Source organism: Mesocricetus auratus, unplaced genomic scaffold, assembly GCF_017639785.1.
Source record: "Mesocricetus auratus isolate SY011 unplaced genomic scaffold, BCM_Maur_2.0 Super-Scaffold_100676, whole genome shotgun sequence".
NCBI classification, from domain to species: domain Eukaryota; kingdom Metazoa; phylum Chordata; class Mammalia; order Rodentia; family Cricetidae; genus Mesocricetus; species Mesocricetus auratus.
In genome coordinates, this window is record NW_024429266.1 from 69,364,548 (window position 1) to 69,384,800 (window position 20,253).

General features: G+C 49.6%; 1 protein-coding gene across 2 annotated transcripts in view; it reads left to right on the forward strand.

Annotated features, from left to right (window-relative positions):
- Positions 1-20,253, forward strand: part of Ralb (RAS like proto-oncogene B) — a 33,264-nt gene that overhangs the window by 6,533 nt on the left and 6,478 nt on the right. For both annotated transcript variants that reach the window (XM_040737781.1, XM_040737782.1), the window contains exons 2-3: positions 13,130-13,292; positions 18,403-18,611. In XM_040737781.1, coding sequence (XP_040593715.1) covers positions 13,179-13,292; positions 18,403-18,611 — 323 coding nt within the window. In that variant the 5' untranslated portion in view covers positions 13,130-13,178. The remainder of the gene's footprint in view (positions 1-13,129; positions 13,293-18,402; positions 18,612-20,253) is intronic.

Sequence of the window (20,253 nt, forward strand, 5' to 3'; positions counted from 1 at the left end):
GTTTGGATGCAATGCTCCCTGCAGATGTTTTGGAATACCTGGTCCCGGGTTGGTGGTGCTGTTTAGGGAGGTTTGGGGGTACAGTCTTGCTGGAGGAAGTGTGTCACTGGAGAAGGCCTCCGCGAGCCTTTTGAGTTAAATAGTTGCCCATTTCTAGTTTGCTCTGTTAGCTTCGTGCTTGTGGTTCGAGACGTGAGCGCTCAGTCGCTGCTCCAGTCACCATGCCTGTGGTGGTTGCATCCTTACCCACGCATGGATTCTGTCTGGAACCATAACCCCAAATAAACTCTTCTTCCGTAAGTTGCCTTGGCCGTGGTGTTTTATCACAGAGACAGAAAAATAACTAATACAGGGCTCAGAGGAGACACTGAGCCAGAATGTCTTGTTTTTTTTTTTCTTTAGGTAAGAGATTTAATAAAAGAGTTCTTAGTGCTGTAGATGGACAGACAGACAACAACATACGAGGACCTCCGAGGTGAGATCAGGTCCACAGGGCAGTGAGTGTCCCTCCTTAGATGTTTTAGAGGAAGGGGAAGGCGCTATGCTATGTAATTGATAGTCATAGTGCATGTTTTCTGCCAGGCTACCTCTGACTCCTGCCAACCTGAGGTCTTGTGTGCAGAGTCAGCTGGGAGCCTGGGAGGTGGGAGAGCAAGAATCCAGGAAGCAAGCCGTGGGAGAGCTTTACAACATGGTGTGGCTCTGGCTAACATGAGGGATGGAGGTGGAGTGGAGGGCCAGAAGAGAGCCCAGACCAGGTGAGGTTCGTGGTGTGTTGGTGTCGGGTCGGGGGAAGGAAAAGGTTCTGGAGAAGAAGTCTGGAGCTTGCTGTTGCTAGAGCTGTTGGGTTCAGGGCCTGGGCTCAGCAGCCCGAGCTCAATGGGCCAATTAAACAGACCAGTTACAGCGAGAAGCTGATAAAGGAGAGTGATTCACTGTGGCCACTTTGGGAAGAGCAAACAGAGGCCCAGTGACCCCTGTCTGTTGTCTTCAGGGTCCTGACATGAGGCTCAGGGTTAAACAGAGGGCAATAGGTACACAGAGCCAAACAGTCCTGGTCCAGGTGTGGCCCTGCCCATCACTGACCCTTCATTGTCGGGGTTCCAGTCTCTGCTGCAAAGTGGTCTGTCTGACAGAATGTCAGCACTGTGTGAGTCTCTTCCTGGAGACAAGCCTCACCCCTACCGCCTCTGCCTGGCCACCGCCACCAAGGCCCGTTTACTTCTCTCAGCATGATATTCCTGGAGAAATGCCCATTTCATGGGGGGGGGTCATTGTCCAGATACTCCCAGATCCAAGGGGGCATGCGTCCCTCTTGGAATATCTCCTTCCTCCCTACACCTGCATGAACAAGGTCCCGAGGACAGTGAAGTCAGAAGCAGAATTAGCGACCTCTGTCCATGAGGAAATCGAGCAGGAAGGAGGTCTGGCGGCGATACACACAGCACGTTCTTTACAATGGGAGGCTAGGCCTTAGCCATATGGGAATTTTGCAACAAGGAGGTCACTAAGGAGGGTGAACAGGAAGTGGCCGGGTGGGGATGGGGATGGGGGGAGGTCACCCATCTGCCTGGGTCCCACAGGGCTGGGGAGGCCCACATCATATGTTTAAGTCGTGAAGTCCTTATGGACAGGCGTAGAGGAACATTCTTGGATGAGAAGAATGCCCCTGTAGGCCTTGCTGTATTGTGAGTGGCAGCAGCCCGCCTCTGCCGCTGAAGCGGCTATCTCGTCAGCTGTCACCAGGCCGCATAGGGGACATGTGTCCCCCAAAAAGTGCCCGCCAGGCGCAGCTCGCCCCTTGCTCCTCTGTTGCCTCACTTCTTCCTGTCGCCTCTCCCCTGTTCTCTCTGCCTCTCTTATGTCCCCACCCTGACCTGACACAGCCTTTCGCTCTCCTCCGCCCCCCCGTAGCCCTCTTGCACAGGTCTGTTGCACATGACACGTTTGCTTGGAGGCAATACTTTGAAAGGCGCCCACTTCTCCTTTCTTATTTGTGCTTTCACCAAGTGCCTGGGCCAGCGGCTCAGTCGTTGCCAAGGGGTAGGAAGTGTGGAGCTGAGAGACCCGGTCGTGGTCGTGGGGCGCATGCGCATGGGGCATCCTCATGGGCATCCCAGTAGAGGGGGAGCTACGATCCGGGTGCGGTGCGGGGGGCCAGCAGAGTGAGTCCCTTTCCAGCACTGCCTCCTCCACCCCCACGCCTTGGCAGAGGAGTACTGTAGACACTGCCTAGTGGGAAGAGGAAAGACGTTACCATTGGAGCACTCAGAGCTGCGGGAGCACCTAGGACAGAAACCATTGTGGATATTAATTTAAGGTGTGTTACTTTTGTTTACGCTGTGGAACGCTTGCTTAACAATGCAAAGATGTGCTGTGTTCCTTTATGTTGCATTTTTTTTTAACTCTGTGAAGCTGTGTTACTGAGCCTGCCTAAGACAACCTGATTGTTCTAACAAAGAGCTGAATGGCCAGTAGCTAGGCAGGAGAGGGATAGCGGGGCTGCCAGGCAGAGAGAGTAGAGAGGAGGAGAAATCTAGGCTCAGGGTAGCTAGGGAGAATTGAGAAAAGGAGGAGGAGAGAGGACACCAGGGGCCAGCTACCCAGCCATACAACCAACCACGGAGTAAGAAGGAAAGAAAGGCATATAAGATGGAGAAAGATAAAAGCCCAGAGGCAAAATGTAGATGGGATAATTTAAGTTAAAACCTGCCTAGAAATAAGCCAAGCTAAGGCTGGACATTCATAAATAAGAGTAAGTCTCCATGTGTCTATTTGGGAGCTGGGTCGAGGGCCTCCAGAGAGAGAGGGAGGGAGGGGGAGGAGGAGGGAGGAAGGGATGGGGAGGGGGAAGGGAGGGAGGGAGAGGGGGAGGGAGGGAGGGAGAGGGGGAAGGGAGGGAGGGAGAGGGATATCCTTAGTATTAAAAAATAAACACACAAAGTGAAAGCGACAAAGCAAGGCAATTTCTTCCTTTGTTTCATTTTATTTATTTTTATGTTTATGGTTGTTTTGCCTGTGTGTGTGGCTGTATCCCATGTGCATACAGTACCTGCATAGGCCAGAAAAGGGCATTGCATCCTCTGGGACCAGAGTTACAGACGTGTGAGCCACCATGTGGGTGCTGGGACTCAAGCCTGGCTTCTCTGAAAGAGCAGTCAGTGCTCTTAACTACCAAGCCCCGGGCAACTTCTTTTTTTTTTTTTTTTTTGCAAAAAAGGGCATGCCACCACCCAAACCAGGATAGCAAGCAACATATGTGGCCAGGGTGGCCCCTGTCTCTTGCCCTATGGCAAGGGGGAGCTTGACTGTTCCTCACTGGTGTGGTTCAACACCACAGTCCACTCCCATGAAGAAGGCAGCCGAAAGAAAGTGAAGGGAAGGCGTCATGAGTCACCCGCTCTGGGCCGTCAACTTCTGGGAATGCACAAGGCAGTGGGGCTGGTAAACAGAAGTTTTACAAGGTAGGGGAGATGGAAAGATTTGAATTCCTCTGCGTAAAAGTTGTAGGAGGCAGGGAGATTTATGGAATGTTGGTCCTTGGCAGCTAGTCACCGTTGATAGACAAACTAAAACCCGTTTCTCACAAGCCGAGTGCAGAGGTGTGCGTCTGTTTGGTACTCAGGAGGCTGAGGCAGGAGAATATTGCAAGCCTAAGAATTAGAGGCCAGCTTGGGCAACACAGATTGAGACCTTATTTCAAAATCAAATATAGGGGTGACTGGAGAGGTGGCTCCCAGGTTGAATACTTACTGCTCCCTCAGAGGGTCCCTGATTCCATTCCCAGCACCCACGTGGCTGCTCACAACCTCCTTTAGCTCCAGTTCCAAGGGATCTGATGCCTTCTTCTGGTGTCTGCAGGCACTGCATGCATGTGGTATACCATAAGTACATTCAGGCATTCAAGTAGATAAATAAGGGTTGAGGGTATGGTTCATTCAGCAAACATGAGGACCTGATTTTGATTCCCAGCACACATGTAAGACAGCTAGGTGTGATGGGGCTAGGGAGGTAGAGACAGATGGATCCTATCTTCCCTGTTGAGTTCTAGGCCAGGGAGAGACCTTGTCTCAAAACAACCTTGGCCTTGTTCCCTCATATCCACATAGGCACCCATGGAAACGCACGCACACACGTAGAGTTTATCGTTTCCAGAGATGGAAAGGCATGAGCCTTGCTGATGGCAACACTAGTGTACTTGGTTCTGTCCGGAGAATGCCCTTACCTCTATTTCTCCAGGTGCCCTGTAGCATGAGCAAGGTGGACCACGTCCCTGTTCCATAGGCTGTGACTGAGCTCGGTGGCACGGGCTGCTTGACCACGCAGCAGTGTAGGGAGTGTGGATGCTGTGCTCAGGGAGGAGGCGACTGGCTTCTGGTCAGCTGCTGGACACAGGGACAGCCTCGGAGGGAGAGATCTCCCCGCCCCACCCGCCTCTTCTTAAGAACCAGGGCCTGGCCTGCCCTCACATGGCGCTGGCCTGGGAGCTGCCTTTCTCAGCACTTGATAGACAGACTATTCTAGTGAAATTTGAACTTGGGTGAAAATTATCTTTAAAAATATGTTAGTAATTAAATATTTGAGGGCTGGAGAGGTGGCTCAGTGGTTCAGAGCATGTGTTCTCTAACAAAGGACCCGAGTTCAGTTCCCAGCACCCACACTGAGCAGCTCACAACCACCTGTAACTGCAGCTTTAGGGCACCCTCTGCTGGCCCCTGTGGGCACCTACACGCTCATGTTCACCCCTTCTCCACATATACACAGATTTAACAGTAAAAATGAACTCAAAATGAATGTTTTTAACACTGGACAGTGTGATTCCAGGCCACCAGATGTTACAGACTGGCAGCGGTATTTCACCAAGTGATGTCAAGAGGCAGGCGGGGTCAGCACATTGAGGGAGCTCAGTGAATGGAGCTAGGGCCCCGGCTCCCGCTGCCGGAGTAACCGTACAGCAGGGTCAGTGACGGCTTTCCCGCTGGTGTGTCTCATTTGTTTTTGTGTCAATGCCCTACTAGTGTTTCCTTATGAATTCCCCTGGGTGGCCCCAAACACATCCATTTTACGTTTCCTTTCAAACTAAAAGGGGGTTATTTTTAGTTTTAATTGTGTGTGTGTGTGCTTGCGTGTGCCAGTGGAGTCCAGAGAACAGTTTTGGAGCTGGCAATGCAGGCAACCCTGATGAGCCGCCTCTCTGGCCAGCCAACCTGCTTTTCTTTTCCTCCCCTCCCTCTTCCCTCCCTCCCCTCCCCCCTCCACCCCTCCCCCTTCCTCTTCCTTCCTGTCTCCCTTTCTGTTGGGTACAGGACCCTGTTGTGTTTCCAGGGCTGACCTGGAATTCCTGTTCCTTTTGCCACCTTCTGACTCCCGAGTCTTTAAAATAAGGAGTTGTTTCCTTCAAGGTGATGAACAGATGCTGCCTTTTCCCATTTATTTATTGTGTGTGCGTTTATGGTTTATGTCTCTGGGTGCACGGGTGGAGGCCGGAAGCCAAAGTCGACTGTCTCCTGGCACACTGCATCTAATTTTTTGTCACTGGAGCTAGAGCCCTCCAGTTCAGCTAGGTGGGCTCTGGGGTCCACCTGTCTGCACCCACCCGTGCTGAGGTTAGAGAAGTGTGTTGTTGGAGTGGGGTTGCTGGGGATCTGAGTTCAGGTCCTCGTGCATGGCCCGGCCTTCTCCCCAGCCCTGAGTCTGACTTTGAGTCACGCAGTATTTACAAACCTGGGGCTCCAAGTGCTGTTTCATATTGGAGCAGGCTGTTGAGGGGAGAGACTCATTCCAGTTGAGATGTCCATACTTTGGGTATAGCAGGAAGTAGTCTAATAAGATTTAAAAACTGTTGTAGTTTGAGTTGCTATTGCTGTGATGCAACACCCCACCAAAAGCAGCTTGGGGGAGGAAGGGTTATATGCCTTGACTCACAGCTCATTGAGGGAAGCTAAGGCAGAGGCCATGGATGGGGAGCTGCTTACTGGCTTGCTTCCTATGGCTGGCTCAGCCTGATTTCTTATAGATCCCAGGACCACCAGCCCAGGGATGGCCCCACCTACCATGGACCAGGGCCTCCGGTTCAGTCACTGATTAAGAGAACACCCTGTAGGCTTGCCTACCTCCTGATCTTATGAGACATTTTCTCAGCTGAGGCTTTGCCTCTCAGATGACTCTAGCTTGTATCAAGTTGACCTAAAACCAGCCGGCACAAACACGAAATCTGCCTTGGCATTCACTTACCGTAGGGTTGCTTAAAATTTAGCACTGTGTGTTTTAGGGGGAATGCGGCACACGTGTGGGAAGTCAAAGGCTAGCCGTAGGTACAGGTGCTCACCTTCCACATCTTTTACTTTTCTGAGGCTGCTTTTCCCACTGCGCACTCAACTTAGCTGGCCCTGGAGCTTTCGGGGATTTTCCTCTTTGCCTTCCGTCTCCCCATAGGATGGCTAGGATTAGAGGTGCTCATGTTACACACCCAGCTCGTGTGTGCAAGAGCATATGTGTGTGGAGTCAGAGGTCAATCTCTGTGGCGCTCAGGGGCCACCACCTTGTGTTTTGAGAGAAGGTCTCTCATTGAGACCAAGGGCTTGCTGAGTAGGTAGGCTGACTGCCCAGGGAGCCCCAGAGCCCTTCCCCCACCCAGTGCTGGGTGGGTCCATACCACCAAGCTCGGGTTTTCTCGTAGGTGCTGGGGACCCAGGGCCTCGTGTTTGCATGGTTAGCATTTTAATGACTCAGTTGTCTCTCTAGCATCTCTGTCTCTCTCTCTCTCTCTCTGTCTCTCTCTCTCTCTCTCTATCTCAATCTTAATCTCTGTGTGTGTGTCCAGGTGCCAGAGGAGACCAGAAGGGGCTGTTAGATCCCCTGGAACTAGCATTGTGAGCAGCCCAAGGTGGGTTCCAGGAACTGAACTCCAGTGTCAAGCACTCTTAACTGCACATTGCCCCAGTCCCCAAGATTTTTTTCAAACGAATGACATCATAGCTTATATTTCCTGCAGTTTGATTCCCGACCCCGCCTCTCACTTAGTGCTACATTCTGGACATTTCCCAGGACAGTAGGTAGGGATGTTCCCTTCTCTGTAATAGGCATACACTCTAAACATTGGATCTTTCATAATTTATACAAGTGTTTCCAGTTAGTGATTTTTCCAGATTATTAGTTCGCTGTTTTGCCATCCCATGCTTTCTACCTTTCCCTCTATAGTCAAGAAGTAATGGGTGCCGGGTGGTGGTGGCACACACCTTCAATCCCAGCGCTGGGGAGGCAGAGGCACCTGGATTTCTGTGAGTTCGAGTCCAGCCTGGTGTACAGTGAGTCCCAGGATATCCAGGGCTACACAGAGAAACCCTGTTCTTGGAAAAAACAAACAAAACAAAACAAAATTGATGACCTGCGTTTGCTCCCTAAGTCCCTTCTGGTGGAAAGAAAGAACGGACTCTTGCAAGTTGTCCTCTGACCTCCAAGGCTCACATACTCCTTACCACCCCCCCCATGTTAAAATGTGATAATTTTTGTAAAAAGTGATTCTGTGAGGTATACTTTGAGACCACGCAAGTATCTTTTATTTTTAAATGTCGTGTATTATTATTTTAAAAGACTTTTACTTATGTACACTTGTGTGTGAGTTTATGACACACGTGCGCAGGTGTCCTGGGGGCCAGAAGAGGATGCTCGATTCCCTGGAGCTCACAGCTGCCTGACTGACGTGAGTGCTGCGACTCGAACTCTGGGAGAGCAGCGAATGCTCCTCTTAGCAGCCCCCAATAACATTCTCTTCTTCCAGATGTCTCTGTAGGCTTAGCAGCTGGCAATGTTGGTTTTTCCTGAACTAGTCTTTTCTTTTTCAGTTTCTTTATTACCTGTGTGTGTGTGTGAGAGAGAGAGAGAGAGAGAGAGAGAGAGAGAGAGAGAGAGAGAGAGAGAGAGAGAGAGAGAGAGAGAGAGAGAGAGAGAGAGGGAGAGAGGGAGAGAGGGAGAGAGGGAGAGAGAGGGAGAGAGGGAGAGAGGGAGAGAGGGGGGGGAGGGAGAGAGGGAGAGAGAGGGAGAGAGGGAGAGGGAGACAGAGAGACAGAGACACAGAGAGAGAGACAGGAGAGAGACAGAGAGAGAGAGAGAGAAAGGCAGACAGAGAGTGAGAGAGAGAGAGACAGAGAGAGAGAGAGAGAAAGAGAGAGAGAGAGAGAGAGAGAGAGAGAGAGACAGACAGACACTTGGCCCCCACCCATGTCTCAGGTCCTTCCCTGATCCTAGCAAGGCAGCTGCAGCTGTGGCCTGGGTTGGAAATCTCATCTTTGGTTACTTCTGATTTGCACAAAATAAACAAAAACTACATCTGGTGGCTGGAGGGATGAGGGAGGCTAGTGGCCACGTCTTCCCAGTGACCACGGGGTGACTCACAGCTGTCCATAACTCCAGCTCGGGGGACCGGGTGCCCCCGGCTGCTGTGGGCACCAGCACACATGCACATGTACTCACACATAATTTAAAAGACAGAGAGGGAAAAAAAGACCAGATCCCATGTATCCCATTCTGCCTCAGACTCTCAGCTGAGGTAAGCTTGAACTTCTGGTCATCCTGCCTCACCACAGAGCACCAGGGTTATTAGGTGTGTGCCTCCACATAAGGTTTATGTGGTGTGGGGACCAAACCCAGCACACTAGGCAAGCACCTGGTCCCCGTTTTGGACTTGGAGCAAAGGTTTTGGTCTTCAGTGCAGAAAACACTTCACTGGTGATTATTTCCTACAGAGAAATTAGCTTTATTTAAAACAAAACACAAACAAACAAAACCCAGGAGTAAATGGTGCTAGGGCAATGGCTCATTTGTCAGTGTCTACCATGCATGCATGAGGACCCCAGCTCAGATCTCCAGAACTCACAGAGAAAGTCAGGCATGGCTGTGTGCACCTGTAATTCCAGCGCTGGGGAATGCAGACGCCGGCATCTTGATGTCATTTCAGGTTCATCAGGAAACCCTGACTCAGAAAATAAGGTGGGGACTGGCGGGATGGCTTCCTGCCAAGCTTGTCTACCAGAGTTTGACCCTGGAGCCCATATGGTAGAAAGAGAGAATCAACCCCCACAAGTTGTTCTCTCACTTCTACACATGTGCTGTGGCATGTGTGTGCACACGCACACGCGCACACGCGCACGCGCAGAGAAAGTAAATTACTGTAATTAAAAAATTAAAATTAAAGGTGGCAAATGGCTGGGGAAAGAGACCCAATGTCTGCGTCTCACCTTCACATATGCATGTGTATCTGTGTACACTCTGCCTGAAAAGTCATACAACACGTGCACACATACCTATACCACACATACATACTAAGTGCATATATGTAGTGCATAATTTGGTGTCTGCAGGTGTTGGAAAGGACCTTACTCCCTAACCCCCAATCCAGACAGACGGTTCATTTCCATCAAGTCCACGGAAATGAGGTTGACTGAGAAGTTAAGGGACACTTAGGCGACATGGGGGGTTCCAACTCCATTTGCCAACCTCAGCTCTGCAAGAGACAGTTGGTGGCTGCAAACGAGGCCAAAGGTATTTTCAAGTTCCCGAATCTCAGCCTTGTGGGGCGCCTGGACCCCTATTCCTTCTATTTCTATCCCTGCTCAGCTGTGCTTAATTATCTAGTTAATTGCTTAGCTCACTCATTAAAAAGCACATAATTAGCGCAGGTGGGGGGGGGAGTAGGGCGATGCCTGGTGTGGATAGAATTCTGGAGAAGGGCAAAGGGGAGAAGTGGGCGTGTCTACGGCCTTGACTTTGAGCAGCCCGAGGCCATACCTCTAGCCAACACCAATGCTAAGGAACTGAATAGCATCAAGAACCCGGTGAAATAATCAAGTTCAATCTACCTGATTTCAAAAACAGATAAAGTACCTGAAAAGTAGCTTGCAAAACTAGGCATGCGACCTCAGAGGCTTTATGTACATGCAAGAATGTATAAATGGAGATACTAGTCAGCAATGCAGGGCGAACAGTGAATACCAGGCCTGTAGTCCCAGCACTCAGGAGGCTGGGAGGGCATGGTGGGGTGGAGTGGGGTGGAGCCTGAGTTCCAGATCAGCCTGAGTGACACAGAGAAGCTCTGTCACAAAAGAAAACAAAACCAACATCACCAACAAAATGAAACAGTGCACGCAAAGCACACTTGGGAGCTGGCTCAGATAGGATTTCTGTGCAAGGGGTGAAGACCAGCATTTAGAGCCCCAGAACCCATGTAAAAAGCTAGGCACAACAGCCCACACCTCCAGCTCTGATGCTTGGGATGGCGGAGATGGGTTCCCTTGAGCTTTCTGATCAGCCAGCTTAGTAGAAAGAATGAGCTCCATGTTCAGTGAGAGACCTTGTCTCAAAAGATAAGGTGGGTAGCCAGCCGTGGGGGCACAGCTAGGCTGTGGTGGTTTGAATGAGAAATGTCCCCTCTGGGCTCAGTATTTAAGTTCCTAGTGTCCAGTTGGTGGCACTGTTTGGGGAGGCTTAAGAGGTGTGGCCTTGTGGGAGGAAGTGTGTCACTAGAGGTGGGCTTTGAGAGTTAAAAGACTTGTGCCTAATGTTGGTGGTACACTCTTTTAATCCCAGCACTCAGGAGGCAGAGGCAGGCAGATCTCTATGAGTTCAAGGCCAGCCCAGTCTACAGAGTAAGTTCCAGGACAGCCAAGGCTACACAGAGAAACCCCAACTCAAAGATCCAACAAAAGCCTGGTGCCTTTTCTACTTCACTGTCTCTGCTCTCTCCTGTGGTTCAAGACACGAACCCTCCCTCACCTTCCGTCCTGGCCTCCGAACCCTCGCCCCCTGTCCTGGCCTCTGCCTGCTGCCATACTTCCCTGCTGTGAAGGACTGTTGTCCCTCAGGAACTGTGAGCCGAATAGATCATTTATTCTGTAAATTGCCTTGGTTATTGTGTTTTATCACAGAATAGAAAAGTAACTAATACAGACATAGTGGTAGGTGGATCTCTGTGAGTTCAAGGCCAGCCTGGTCTACATAATGGTTCCACACAGTCAGGGCTACAGAGTGAAGCCCTGTCTCAAAATTTTAAAAATAATTTTAAAAAATGTTGAGGAACCAATGAGATAGTTTGGCAGTTAAGAGCACGTGCTGCTCTTCCAGAGGACCCCTGTTTAGTTACCAGTACCCAGGTAGGGTGGCTCACAACTGCGTATAACTTTAGCTCTAGGGGATCAAATGCCCTCTTCTGGACTCTCAGGGTGCATGCGCGCGCACACACTCTCTCTCTCTCTCTCTCTCTCTCTCTCTCTCTCTCTCTCTCTCTCTCTCACACACACACTCTCTCTCTCTCTCTCACACACACACACACTCTTTCTCTCTCTCATACACATGTACACACACACGTAGAAACACACATAGAACTATACATGCACTGTAACACATATGCACACACATATATACTATACATATACTATATATACACGTACTATACATACATATCTATACAGTATGCATACTGTACATATACCACACATACACTGTACACAAACACTGTACATACACAGCACACATATACATACATGTACCCACTTACACACTACACATGAACCCACTAATACTTCCATACATACATATGCACATGCACACATACACACTATACATACACATATACACATAGACCTACACCCATGCACACACTATACATAAGACACACAGACATACATATACTATACACACATACACATATGCACTATATACATAGACACTATGCATGTACACATTTATGCATAAAATATATACTATTTATGCACATACCCGTACACACACTATGCAGGCACACATACACACATGCACACACAGCTCATTATACATACGTACACACAATGTTTTAGTCTGTGATTCTGAGTGATTCTTTTTCAAGTCCACCCGACTTCAATTTTTTTCTGGAGTTTGATACAGGGTCATGTCTATGTATTCCGGCCTAGCCTTGAAGGCTGTAGATAACTGAAGATGGCCTTGAATTTTCGGCTATTTTCCCCCTGTCCTCTGGCGTGCTGGGGTTAAAGGCCATCACTCTTGCTTCCTCCGTCAGGTCTTTCGGTAATACAATTTTTTCTCAGGTGTTTTATCTCTGTTAGACTTGATCAAGTCATTTTTTATGACACTTGTCTGAGAAGTTTTCCGCTGGGTGTCTGCTGACTTCCAATTTTTTCCTCTGGTGTTGGAGGCTGGGATGGTGGGTGTGTGCTGCCTCCAGTGGGGAGCATTTGCCAGCTGCCACAGAGAGGTTCTCTGGCGTTCTGTGTGTCTTGGGCTGTAGCCTGCTTTGCATGTTAATTGCTTGACTTTGGAGGAGAGCTGTGACTGCAGCTTTTTAGGGAGAACTCCCTGCACTAGGGGCCCTGGTGATTAAGGAGCCTCTTGGTTGTCATTAGAATATTAGTTCTTCCAATCTATTTATCAAAAAAATTTACATTTGTTGTACGCATATGGGTGTTTGCTGGCTTGTACATCTGTGTGCTTGCCTGGTGCCGTGGAGGCCAGAGAGCCCCAGGCCACCCTCCCTAGCAGTGCGGGCTTGGGTGTCCACCCTGTATCTCCCTCCTCAGCATTGCCCTATCCTGGCTCCCCGTGGGCAAGTGGCTTCAGAGTTATGAGACTCTCACGGTCTCCTCTCCAGGCCCCTCTCTGTGGGAATGGGTTAAGTGTTTTTAAAGGGGAGGGCTGGAGAAACAGCTTGGGGCTAAGAAGACCGGATGACTGCCCCCTGACAACAGCCCCCGAGGATCTGACGCCTCTTCTGGTCTCTGAGGTTGCTATATTCATGTGCACAAACCCACACACAGGCACACACACGCACACACACATACACATAATTTAAAATAACATATTTAAGGGCTGGAAAGACAGGGCAGCAGTTAAGAGCACTTACTGCTCTCATAAAGGACCCAGGTTCAAATCTCAGCACCCACATAGCAGCTAACAACTATCTATAACTCCAAGATCGATCTGACACTCTCACACAGGCTTACCTGCAGGCAAAGCACCAATGCACATAAAAGTAAGTAAATTTTAAAAAATAAAATATTTAGCGTAGGAATGGCAGATGTCATTTGATTTTGACAGGATAGAACGCATACCATTTTTAAGTTCTTGTCTCTGTCGTCCGTAGCTCCCCATCTGGGCCATCTGTCCGTGTGTCATCACCTCAGATCAGCAGGATGGCTGCCAACAAGGGCAAGAGTCAGGGCTCCCTGGCTCTTCACAAGGTCATCATGGTTGGCAGTGGAGGGGTCGGCAAGTCAGCCCTGACGCTTCAGTTTATGTATGACGAGGTAAGAGATGCCAGCACACCTTCCACAAGTGACTGTGCCTGCAGTGTCATCGTGTCTGTCCGATTCGGCTGTGTTCTCTGTCCATGTCCTCCTTTGTCCACAGAGTGTGTGAATAGCTTCCGCGGGAGGAAGTCTCAGCAGACGATTCCGGCTCTGGTACAGTGCTGATTTCAGCTGTAGTAGAAATGGGAGCTGTCTCTCTGCATACCGTTTTTTCAGTGTTATGTGTGCTTTCTTGGTGACAGGAGCTAGAGGACAGGGAAGTCTTGTATAGGTGATATAACTTGAAGTGTTTTTATTATTTTAATTTCTGTGTGGGGGGTGTGTGTAGAAGAGTGTGGTTGCCTTCAGAGGCCAGAAGAGGGTGTCTGAAGTCCGGCTGTTGTGAGTTTCCCAGTATGGGTTCTGGGAACCAAACTCCTGTCCTCTCCAGGAGCAGCAGGTACTCACCACTGGGCCCTCTGTCTCTCCAACTCCAGCTCTTTTTTTAAACGCAGAGTCTCATGTAGCCCAGGCTGGTTTGGGACTCACTGTGTAGCCAAGGATGACCTTGAACTTCTGATCCTCCCACCTCCCCCTGTTGGGATTATAGGCGTGTGCCCCCTTACCTGGTTTCTGAGGCTTTGGGGATGGAGGGGCTTTGTGTGTGAGAGGAGAACACTCTACCAACTGAGCTACTCCCCAGACGTAGGTGCTGTGGTTTGAGTCTTGAAAGTTTCCTAACGGGTCATGTGTTGAAGAACTGACCCTTAGCCTACAGCACCTTAGGAAGTAGGGCTCAGCCAGAGAAAGTTAGGCCGTTGGAAGTGTCCTTAAAGGAGATTGGGATCCCAGCCCCTTCCTGTGTTTTCCCTGGCTTCCTGGTTTCTGCTGGGTGCTTTCACCATGGTCCTCTGCCTCATCACAGGCCTCTAAGAACCATAGAGTGAAAACTGAAACCATGAGCCAAAAACGAACCTTATCTCTTTCATTAATTTTGTGGTGTGTGAGCGTGCACATGTGGGTACATGCGTATGTGTTTGTATGTGCGTATGGACATGGAAGCTCAGAGGACAACCTTAATTATCATTGTTCAGGAACTGTCCTGTCCACCTTGACTTTTGAGACAGGATCTCTGTCCTGGCACTCTCTGAGGCCAGCCTGACTGCCCCAGAACGTCTAGGATGGCTTGTCTCCATCTCCTAGTACCGAGACAGAATGGCCATGCCCCACTTTATTTGGGGGATTCTGGGGATTGAACCCAGGACTTGTGGTTGTAAGGCAATCACTTTTACCAGATGACCTGTCTTAACACGTATAACCAGATCTCAGTCTGGAGTTTAGGTGGAAATAAATCACAGAGCTGTGGAGAACAGGTGGAAGATTCCTGTAGCTCTCTGGGTCATAGAGGCACTGTGCCAAATCTGAGATCAATTCGTGCAGAGCCGGAGTCCTGTTCAAGTCTAGAAGCTGTTCTCGTTGCGGCTGTAGACACGGGAGGGACTAGGAGAGCCTTGTCTAGACGTTTTATACTTTTAAAAGAAAAGTTGATTATGTCTGTGTGCGTGCCACGGCACACTGGAGGTCAGAGGACAACATGGAGGGGTTGCTTCTCTTTCCACCACGTGGGTTCTGGGCTTTTCAGGCTTGGAGACAAGCACCCACTAAACCATCTTCCTGGCCCAAAATTCACTTTCATCATGTACAGTCCAAGCAGGTGTGATGGCATATGCCTGTAATTCCAACACTCAAGAGGCTGAGGCAGGAGGATCATGAGTTTGAGGCCTGCCTGGGCTGCATGGCAAAGCCCTGTGTGAAAAGACAAAAATATAAAATAATGAATTGTTGTCCTGGGTATGTTCCTGTTGTTGTGACAGTAAGCCTTGATGAAAGCAACTTAAAGGAAAAGGGGACTTATTTTGGTTCACATTTCCTGGGGATATCGTCTGTTACGCTGGGGAAGGCATGGCAGCAGGAGCAGGTGGCTGGCTGGTCACATCGCAACCACACTCAGGAAGCAGAGAGTAGATGGGAAGTGGGACAGGCTGTACAACCCCAAGGCCCACCTCTGGTGACCCCCTTCCTCCTGAAAGTCTCCATCCCCTAGCAGTTCCGCAACCTTCCCAAACATTGCCGCCAGCTGGGGACCAAGTGTTCCACCACGAGTTCCGTGCCCACACTCTGCCTTGCCCTTTTCATTTCCAACATTACCCTTTGGTTTGCCAAAGTTTTAAATTTTCAGAAAATTTAATTAATTTTTTTAATGTGTATTGGTGTTTTGCCTACATGGATATCTGTGCACCACATGTGTGTAGTACCCACAGAGGCCAGAAGGGGGTGTCAGATCTCCTGGAACTGGAGTTGTACACAGCAAGTTGAGAGGCCGTATGGGTGCAGGGAATTGAATCTGCTGAGCCTTCTCTCCAGCCTTGGAAGTTTTAAGTTTAAGTGACATCCATTTTAGTGTGTGTGTGTGTGTGTGTGTGTGTGTGTGTGTGTGTGTGTGTGTGTGTGTGTGTGTGTGTGTTTGTCCTGGTGAGATGCATGTGTGGAGGTCAGAGGACAGCTGCTTGCAGGACTCAGTTTTCTTCTTCCGCCGTGTGCGCCCCAGGGATGGAGTTCAGGTTGTAGGCTTAGTGGCAAGCACCTCCACCCCCAGTCTGTTTCTTCTTTGTTACTTGTGCTTTTGGTATCATCCCTGAGAACCCATGGCCAGGTCCAGGCTCGCGAAGGGTTGTGGCCTTGTTTCCTTCTGAGTTTCTGTTGTAGCTCATATCTAGACCATTGCTGTGTTTTGAGTTAGTCCTTATGTTTTATATGCACTGCACAAGAAGTCCAGTTACACCCACTCTTTGTGTCGTCCAGTTCTTGTCATTTGCTTAGCTGTTATTTTTTCTTTCCTTAAAAGACTGATTCTGAGGTTGCAAAATGAAACTTAAAAAAAAAACCAGAAAGCTTGATTTATTTATGTGTATCTGTGTTCGGGTATGTGACATGAATGTGCATGCCCCTGAAAGCCAGAGAGGCTTCCGACCTGCAGCTGGGTTAGAGGTGATTGTGAGCCAGCCCGCATTCATGCCTTGCAGAAGAGCATCGAGTAATCTTTACTGCTGGCCCGGCTTCTGGTTCTGACTTTCAGTTCTTTCCAGAAATTCTTTTTTCTTTGGGATGGGGTGATCCTAGTTATTAAACCTAAGGCCTCACACATGCCTGTATATAGTTCCTGTTTCCTTTTGCAACAGTATAGTGTTTTGATGTATGGCCAGCTATTTGCTGAGCTTTTGGGTGGATCTTCATCTTTTGTGATGCCTCAGTGACTTCCTCGGTATTTGGACCAGCGTTTCTGGAGGTTAGGTTCCTAGAAGCAGCATGGGGGGGGGCAGAGGATAAAGTACTTCTCATTTTATCAGATGTGACAGATCCCTCTCTGGGATGGTCCTGCCCTTGTCCCACAGGAGCAAAAATGTCTTCCCTCAAATCCTGGGTCTCAGAGTAGCTCACTCTCCCAGTCTCCTGCTCTCTTTTCTTCCTACTTTCTTCCCTCCTTATCTCTCCCTCCTTCCCCTTCCCTCCCTCCTTCCCCTTCCTCCCTTTCTCCTTCCCTCCCTCCCTCCCTCCCTCCCTCTCTCCCTCTCTTCCTCCCTCCCTCCCCTTCCCCTTCCTCCCTTTCTCCTTCCCTCCCTCCCTCCCTCTCTTCCTCCCTCCCTCCCCTCCCCCTTCATCCCCCTCCCCCCCCACTAGTGAAGAGCACCTCGCCATGCCCTTGGGTTCTGAGGTTCTGTTGGTGTTGATGCCTCACCACCGCATATGTTGGAGAGGAGGGCACACTCTGTGCACTGTGGATCCAGATCTTGTCTGTGCTTGTGTTTGTGCTGTGCTCTGTTGTGCCTCTGCTGTCTTTCATTCTTTGGAAATCTAATTTATCAATTTTTTTTTACATGGCTTCTGGATTTTGAGTCCTAGTTAAAAAAGGCCTTCTCTACTTCAAGGTAATAAGGTTCTCGCCATGTCTACTTTCAGTGCTTGCCTGGATTTGTTTACTTACTAATTTACATGTGTGTGCATGTTCGTGTATGCTGATGCAGGTGTGTGGAGTGTGCACATGCATGTGTGTACATGCACTTGTGTGCCTATGGAGGTCAGAGAACACACCCAGGTAATGTTCCTCAGTCATGGTCCACCTTGTTTTTTGAGACAGGGTCTCTCTTTGGCCTGGGGCTCGCTGAGTAGTGGGCTTGACTGACCAGTGAGCTCTAGTGTCCACATCTTCACACCCCAGCCCTGGGATTGCAAGCATTCACTGCTCCCGTGGCTGCCTTTTTTAAGGTCTATTTTTGTTATTTTTAATTATGTGTACCCGCGTGTAATTGTGGATATGAGCATGTGAGTGCAGCTGCTCATGCAGGTTGCCTTGGATTCCCTAGAGCTGGAGGTACAGGCAGTTGTGAACTACCCAAGGGTGCTAGGAACTGAACTTGGGTCCTCTAGGCCAGCAGTAAGCACTCTTACTGCTGAGCCATCACTCCAGCCTCTGACTTTTTTGTTGTTTTTAAACGTGGTCTGTGGAGATCACTGTTGGTCCCCATGCTTGCTGGTCAGCACTTGACCCCCTAAACCATCTTCCAGCCCCCAGCTGGTTTAATCTAATCTTCTGTTTCCTCTCTGTTTATACTTCTGTTCATCATGAATACAGGTTTCCATGTCTGACCGTTTCCAGTTTGTATTATAATTTTATACTGTACGGACAGTAATATCACCAAGACTTCTGCTTGGCACTTGGTGTTCTTATCTGTAAATGGGCCTATCTGCCCCTATTGTTGAAAGCCTTAAAGAAAAAAAGGGAAAAAAAGTAGAACTCAGAGGTATCAGGAAAGGAAGGGTTACCAAGCAAGGTGGGGCATGCCTCTAATTCCAGCATTTGGCAGGTCCGGAGTTCAAGACCAGCCTGAGCTACATAGTGTGGCCTTGTCTCAGAAGGGAGGGAGGGATGGAGGATCAGAGGAAGGACGGATTGTTTGTACTCTTGCCTCCGAGATGTAATAGCTCGGGCTCTCATCCAATACAGAGCCAGCGTAAAGCATTCAGATGTCGAATCAGGGGCTGATGTACTCCTTAATTCTGTTTTCCCCAGTTTGTAGAAGACTATGAACCCACCAAAGCCGACAGCTACAGAAAGAAGGTGGTCCTCGATGGAGAGGAGGTCCAGATAGACATTCTGGACACGGCCGGCCAGGAGGACTACGCGGCCATCCGGGACAACTACTTCCGGAGCGGAGAGGGCTTTCTGCTCGTGTTCTCAATCACAGAGCACGAGTCCTTCACTGCCACAGCCGAGTTCAGGTGCGCTTGCTGGGAGAGCTGGGTCCTGGACCTCCACCCTGGGGGCCGAGGCTTCCGGTCCCCGGAGTGGAGCAGCGTGAGATGGTGGGGCTGTGAAGCCGCAGGGCTTTCTTCCACCAAGCCTCCCCCTCTGTGTGCGCCCATGTTTTAGGATTTCTGGACACATCTTTTTTTTTTTTTTTTTTTTTTTTTTTTGCGAGACAGGGTTTCTCTGTATTGTTTTGGAGGCTGTCGGTCCAGCCTGGCCTCAAACTCACAGAGATCCGCCTGCCTCTGCCTCCTGAGTGCTGGGATTAAAGGCGTGCGCCACCACCGCCCGGCTCTGGACACATCTTTTGTTTGTTTGTTTTGTTTTGTTTTTGTTTTTGTTTTTACGAGACAGGGTTTCTCTGTATCCTTTTGGAGGCTATCGGTCCAGCCCGGCCTCCAATTCACAGAGATCCGCCTGCCTCTGCCTCCCAAGTGCTGGGATTAAAGGCATGTGCCACCACCGCCTGGTCTGGACACATCTTTTAACAAAGATCTATTTATTTATTTTGGTTTTTTGAGACAGGGCTTCTGTGTAGCCCTGTGTAGACCTAGCTGGCCTTGAGCTCAGAGATCTGCCTGCCTCTGCCTCCCGAGTGCTAGGATCAATGGTGTGTGCCACCACACCCAGAATACTTTTATTGTTATTTGTCTTATGTGTGTGGGTGTTTTATCTGCATGTGATCTGTGTGCCTCCTGCATGCCTGATGCCTGTGGAAGCTAGAAGAGGCATCGGACCCCCTGGGACTGGAGTCACAGAAGGTTGTGAGCTGCCCTGCAGTTGCTGGGAACTGAACTCGGGTCCTCTAGAAGAGCTGTCAGTGCTCTTGACCACAGAGCTATCTCTCCAACCACTGTGTGAGTGTGTGTGAGTGCCTCAGTGTGTGAGTGCCTGTGCACACACGGGCATGTGTATTTGTGTACAGGGAATGTGCAGAGGCCTGGGAAGACTTGAACTCCCACCATGTGAGTTCCAGGGATTGAACTCAGGCAGTCAGGCTTGGTGCCCAAGCCCCCTTCCTGGCTGAGTCATCTCCATAGCTCCCAGGCTCCATGCTTCAGTAAGCTCTTTCTTGTCACAAAGTCAGATGACCGACCAAAGGTAAAGGGAATCAGCTAAATGTTTCCCAAGATTTGAACATGGCCTCTGAGCCAGGGAGGCATCAAGGGCTGAACTCGGCCAATCTCGTAGAGAAGGCAGATGAAGACGGAACCTCTTCCTGTACTGTGGTCTCAGATCTCCAAAGATCTGGTTTCCTGCAACTGCAGTGTGTGTGGAGGAGACTGATGGACAGAGGGGGCCTCACTTGAGCAGTTGCCTCTGTTTATAGGGTTTTCCATCTCATCATGGAGTTTCTACACGGATAGTACTCTTGCAATCTCAACTGTGTTTCCTCTTCACAGTCTGATATTTGAGGCCATTGAGGATACAACAGGATGCATGCACATACTGCGTTTTTACTCCCCTGGCCCTGTATTGGAATTATTAGTCATTTTTTGTGAGCTGTTGCTTTGAGTTTGATGGGGTTTTTGTTTTATTTATTTTATGTGCGTGGGTGTTTTGCCTGCGTGGATGTCTGTGCAGCATGTGCATGCAGGACCTGCAGAATCCAGA